The sequence below is a fragment of the Salvelinus alpinus genome, chromosome 31 (assembly GCF_045679555.1).
Source record: "Salvelinus alpinus chromosome 31, SLU_Salpinus.1, whole genome shotgun sequence".
In the NCBI taxonomy this organism is placed as follows: domain Eukaryota; kingdom Metazoa; phylum Chordata; class Actinopteri; order Salmoniformes; family Salmonidae; genus Salvelinus; species Salvelinus alpinus.
Window position 1 is genome coordinate 37,584,214 of NC_092116.1, and position 6,831 is coordinate 37,591,044.

The window sequence follows — 6,831 nt, forward strand, 5'->3', positions numbered from 1 at the left end:
AAGTTGCGTAATTGTACGTCAATAGTTTATCTAACCTCCTCTTGTATGGTTTCCTCCTGACAATATGATTGGCTAGTGTTATTAAAACACTTTGACTGGGCAGGGCTGTTATTAGTCAATCTGTCACTGTCTCAGCACTCTGTCGGGGTTGTGGGAAGACAAAGGTTGTCAGCTCTTTTGTGTTAGTGTAAAGTAACGGCTGTAGTCTAGGCAACACGCAGCGTTGCTATGTGGAGGCTAGTTATTCGCTTTCTGCAGAGTTGGGCTTTTAATGTAACGTTTAATAGACTTATCTTATATGCAGCTAGTTATTAGCTTGCTGCTGAGTTGGGCTTTTAATGTAAATTTTAATAGACTTATCTTATATGTAGATTTAGCCAAATAGCTGTGTCTAATAAATAGAGGGCCTTCATATTTAGTCAGTCAAACTGTGAATTGATTTACTCTAACTAACTCAGTAAGCAGCTCCGTGGAGAGCGAATCCGGGAAATCCACGACGATCTCAAAACAGAGCTTGCATCAATTTCAAAGAGCTCGAGAGTCTGCAGATTCAATAATTGGGACTTCAGACACGGTGTGTCGCGCGCATTCCAAAGCACCATTTGGTTGCCTTTATACGACGTCTGTCCCGGGTGGACCAAATCGGTGTCGTATAAAGCAATAACCGTTTACACAACGTTCAGTTCTATATTAATGCGGGTGATTGTTAAGTGAACAGTTGCAGGGTAACTATTCAATTGGGTTTTAATTAACCCGAGTCCATGCAGTCAATAAATAATAAATGGATTTGCAAAATCACTGAGCCCATAACATCCTCATGCACCATGCGGCTGATATCCGGTGAGGAGAGAGAGAGCGGGAGACCCACGGATGGGGAGTAGTGTCGCATTATGACGCAACAATAGATTCAGGATTCTTCTCCCCTGTACACATTTCTACATATTTCAATAGGAGACAAAACGATACGGAAAGCTGTTTTCTCACGACACGCTGTGTGCAGCCGTCCTCAATGGTGCACGAGTCAGAACGGTGTTTTTAAAAAAATAAAAAATATGATGTGTGTGTTTAGTTCGGCTGGCTGACTGTATAATGCATTGCTTCCAGTTTGACACATCATTCAGAGTTACATGTCTGTGGGTCCAGTTTGTGGGTCTGTGGGTCCAGTTTGTGGGTCTGTGGGTCCAGTTTGTGGGTCTGTGGGTCCATGCATCTCCTTCTAATGGCATGAAGCATTCTGCAGATAAAACTGAGTGATATCTTCCCTCCCCTCCTCTCTCTCTCTCTCTCTCTCTGTCTCTCCTACACACACACACACACACACACACACACACACACACACACACACACACACACACACACACACACACACACACACACACACACACACACACACACACACACACACACACACACACACACACACACACACACACACACACACACACACACACACACACACACACACACACACACACAACAATCTGCGCTTCCCTGTAGCATGTTGCATGTCCAGTGCGCTGCCTATGGTTCTGAACATGAAGACTGAGCTGCAGCCAGACGGACATTAATGCAAACAGACGTCCATTCCAACCCGAGATCAGGGCTCATTCAACTAAACGCGTGTTGTCGTTATAATAACTAAATGCATATTGTCCTTATCCTTCTACATCCTTTATCCTTCTACACTACAGTCTCACATTCCTGCAGCACATCCCCCACCGATCCCATCCTAGTCACACAGTCCTGTTTCCACTGCGCCACGGTGCGCACACAAACACAAACACAAACACAAACACAGACACACAAGCCCAGTGATGCTCATAATAACATGCAGGCGATTCATTCCTGTTGACCAGATGCTAATTATAAAAGGGGTACAGATGACTATGATGCATGTTTTCATTAAACATCATTAGGCGTAATATCCCGTAGTCACTTGTGTTCCTATCTGTGTTGCATCTCATGAAGGGGGAAGCGGAATGTGTGTTTATTCCTCTAAATGGTCATCATTACTGTCCACCTGCATGCGCAGTAGCACGCCCTTCAAACCGACATGTAGGTTTAACCCGCTATGTGTTGTGTAATCACTCCCGGTTCTCTGCTTCTGGGCTCGGCGGGTGGGCGGGTTTCAGCATAGAACACAGGTCTTCAAGAGAATCCCCTCTTCTACGTCACACACCCGTGTGTCCTTATAAGGCTGGGGGATACCCTGCGTCATATCCTCTGTCCATGTTTGGGCATGATGCTACGCAGCGGGGGAATCCTCACGGATGTAGAACCAATGGCGGGAGGAGGGGTTACCTAGCAGCCAGAAAAGTATAAAATGGAGAGGCGCAGAGCAAACGTTATCATTCAAACACATCTACCGGAATAACGGAATACAGCAACCATTCAGCGAAGGACTTATCTTCCCCACTCCTCACCACTCCAAGGGAATCCCCACATTTAATTGAAGACTAATTTGATTATCTGTTTGGAGATTGATCAATCATTTAAATTGATTGATTGATTAATTACCTTTGGACCAAGCTTTTAATAACGGAAATTAGCATAACGTTTTCCCTCTCGTTTTATCGAGACCTTACCGGATCCGTTAAACATGCTGTTCACAGAGGAAGACATATTCATGTCAGAGTTCGAGGACGCGTGCAGCGCCTGGGTGGACAGTGTGAGCTCAAGCAGCGACGGTACAGACTCTGATGTCGGATCCCCAGCACAACAAGGTGGGCTTCTCTCTAGATTCTAACCCCCTGACTACAAGGATCAATGCATCAATGCATTATGAATAACATTTGAATAGATAACTCATAAAGAATGCAAACGTTTTCTCTCGTAGCTATTGTGCAATTATTGTTGCAGGCAAAAATGACATAGGCTATAAATACATGTGTACAATAATATGTTACTTATGTAATGCAACGCAGCTAGAAGTTGCTCGTCGCCCACTGCTCGCTGCATTTGCTAATGTAGCCTATCAGTTTATATAACGATAATAACCCCAGTTGTATTGTCTCTTTCTCAGGTTGTGTGTTATCCCCGGGGACCGACGGGTCTGACTCGGATTTCTTCTCCGACCTGAATGACTGTTCCTCAGACAGCCTGTCCCCTCCTCTTGCCTACACCGGGAGCTTCTACACGGAGGAGCCGTTACCGGGGACGGTGCCACCCTGCAGCACAGAAGCTCTGCTCAACATGATCACGGAGATAGTTGGGATCTGTATGGTGGAGGACCAGGTGACCAGCGAGACTCCGTCTGCCTCCCTCCCCGCCTCTGTCACACCCTGCTCGGCCATGAGCGTTGCCTCTCCCCCTCTTTACTCTCCCTCCATGGACTCTGCCTCAAGCGAAAGCTGGAGCCAGGCTCTGACCGAGATTCCTTCTCCTTCCGCCGGGGTGGACATTCAGACTCCTCCCGCTGCCTCTGTGATGGTCAAGAACGAGTTCAACAGCAACTGCGACGGCTGCGACAACGACCACCTCTCCCACCCCGGTCAGGATGCCTTCTCCCCGGGCAGCTTGGAGCAGCTGTTCCCGCTGTCTGGTCAGTCTCTGGATCACCAGGTAGATGTAAAGGAGCTTCTGGACTCTCTGCTGCTGACTGACATTAAGACAGAGTGTATCATCAAACAGGAGCCGTGCTACATGGGAGACTGGGCTCAGAATTACCCTGTACCTGTGAACGGGAGCTACGTCAACGATGGCTGTCTGGTCAAACAGGAGCCTCTGGAGTTCCAGACTGGGGCCTCAGGGCCGCAGCAACTGGACACTTGCAGCGACCTGGCCGCCTTCACCGCCTCTCTCTCCTCCTCCTCCCTGGATGCCCTCCTCTCCTCCCTGCTGCCCAGCGTGTTCCCGAGGAGCAGAGGCATGCACGCCACCACTGGAGCAAGTAAAGCAACGACCCGCTCCAGTACCGGGGCCGTGAAGATCAAACCGTTCCCGTGTCCAATAATCGGCTGTGAGAGGCGTTTCTCTCGCTCCGACGAGCTCAACCGCCACGTGCGCATCCACACGGGCCACAAGCCGTTCCAGTGCACAATCTGCCTGCGCAGTTTCAGCAGGAGCGACCACCTGACCACGCACACGCGCACGCACACTGGGGAGAAACCTTTCTCTTGCGAGGTGTGCGGGAAGCGGTTCGCGCGCAGCGACGAGAGGAAGAGGCACGGGCGCGTGCACGTGAAGCAACAGCTGAAAGCTCAGATGATGGCGGCCTATAACCTGGCCTTCCCCGGTGGAGTTTGAACTCTCTAAAGCTGGCTTCGCGGCCCTGAGTTTAAACCTGCTCTTTAGAAGGCTTCGGTTGGTTCTGCTGGCTTCGTTCGGTTGGTTCCGTCTGCCTGGTAACGTTGGCTGTTGGCCCCGGGGTTCAGTTGGAGGTGTTGACTTCAAAACGGGCCATCGGTTGAAAAATGGTGGAAAAGTTTCAACGGGAGAAAGAAAATAATCTCGTCTTGTCGGTTGGACATGGAACGTGGAACTATTTTAGGACGTCTGTACGCTGCCTTTGACATTATATCTGTTTGACTATATGTTGTGCTAAACAGCGGAATTGAACAGAAACCCTTAAGAGAGGATTAGTTGGTTTCAGCACCTCTGTGAGTAGACAGCTCCTTGTCTGTCAATCCGAACAGACTGAAACATACAGCATTTGTTTTGTCACTCGGCAGTTCTGATTGTAAACTGGTACAGTTTTCAGAGGGGTTTATTTGTGCAACATTGCATGATATAGTTTTACATTGATGTGTTGATGTATATTTTATTATATAAATCTCTAATGTAGAAGTTGGAATGTAACTTTTCTCTACGTCGAATCACATTTCTAGCCTTGATGTTGACCATATAAGCCTATATTTTATCATTCGAAATATATATTTGAAATCTTCATAACCAAAACATTATTTATATTCTATTCTCTCAATTGTATTTTTCTACCTGTGTGTATATACACATATATATTTCTATTTGAAACGTCCTCTTTCCTGTGATAAACATTCTCTATATTTTTTGGGAACTTCCCATAAGAACGTTGAAAAGTCACAGATGTATTATGACATCACTTCTCTAACCGATAGATTGTAAGAGCTTGACACGGTTGTTCCCGGGTTAGGTGGCTCGTTTCTGTTCTCACACCGGTGGTTAATAACGGTAATTAATAACAGGGGTCTTGGAGTTTGATTGTACTTCTACATTCATACAAGACTCACCCGGGGGAAAAAAACAATATTCAACATTGTAGTTGATGAACCAAGTAGCACACATTGCTGTGCGTTTACGTACAATTAGTTCAACTGCTAAAACTCTTGTCTTGTTTGTTGAGGCATGAAACGCAGATCTGTATCGGTTTTAAATGGAAGACCTTGTGTTATTTTGTTGCATGATGGTTATGAATTAAAAAACAGTGAAATGACACATGAGAAGTTTCTACCGATTATCTACTTTATTCAGTACACACACACACACACACACACACACACACACACACACACACACACACACACACACACACACACACACACACACACACACACACACACACACACACACACACACACACACACACACACACACTAACACTAGTGTCTAGCATGCCTATAGCGCCCCCTACTGTCTGACAAGTACTACAGCTCAATCGTTGCAACTTATTATTTTAAACTATTTTGAATCAATAAAAAGTATATATTAATAACAAATAAGGTCCAACACAAAGACAACCACACAGCAGATAGACTATAGGACTAACCTACACAGCAGATAGACTATAGGACTAACCTACACAGCAGATAGACTATAGGACCAACCTACACAGCAGATAGACTATAGGACTAACCTACACAGCAGATAGACTATAGGACTAACCTACACAGCATATAGACTATATGACTAACCTACACAGCAGATAGACTATAGGACTAACCCACACAGCAGATAGACTATATGACTAACCTACACAGCAGATAGACTATAGGACTAACCAACACAGCAGATAGACTACAGGACTAACCTACACAGCAGATAGACTATAGGACTAACCTACACAGCAGATAGACTATAGGACTAACCTACACAGCAGATAGACTATAGGACTAACCGACACAGCAGATAGACTATAGGACTAACCTACACAGCAGATAGACTATAGGACTAACCTACACAGCAGATAGACTATAGGACTAGCCTACACAGCAGATAGACTATAAGACAAACCCACACAGCAGATAGACTATAGGACTAACCCACACAGCAGATTTGACTATAGGACTAACCTACACAGCAGATAGACTATAGGACTAACCTACACAGCAGATAGACTATAGGACTAGCCTACACAGCAGATAGACTATAAGACAAACCCACACAGCAGATAGACTATAGGACTAACCCACACAGCAGATAGACTATAGGACTAACCCACACAGCAGATAGACTATAGGACTAACCTACACAGCAGATAGACTATAGGACTAACCTACACAGCAGATAGACTATAGGACTAACCTACACAGCAGATAGACTATAGGACTAACCTACACAGCAGATAGACTATATGACTAACCTACACAGCAGATAGACTATAGGACTAACCGACACATCATGCTATTGTATGCCCACAACAGATTTATAGATTAGATAGATAGATAGATATGTAGATAGATAGATACATATGTAGATAGATAGATAGATAGATATGTAGATATATAGATATATGGATAGATATATAGATATATAGATAGACAGATACATAGATAGATATATAGATAGACAGATATATTGATATATAGATAGACAGATATATTGATATATATATGTAGATAGGTAGATATATATATA

At 45.0% G+C, this 6,831-nt stretch overlaps 1 protein-coding gene across 1 annotated transcript; it reads left to right on the top strand.

Annotated features, from left to right (window-relative positions):
- The first annotated feature begins 2,338 nt into the window (after positions 1–2,338).
- Positions 2,339–5,412, top strand: LOC139561488 (early growth response protein 4-like). Its single transcript, XM_071378626.1, has 2 exons — positions 2,339–2,723; positions 3,023–5,412. Exons 1-2 carry the CDS (start codon positions 2,600–2,602, stop codon positions 4,243–4,245), a joined length of 1,347 nt encoding a protein of 448 aa, XP_071234727.1. The 5' UTR covers positions 2,339–2,599; the 3' UTR covers positions 4,246–5,412.
- The last annotated feature ends 1,419 nt before the right edge of the window (positions 5,413–6,831 follow it).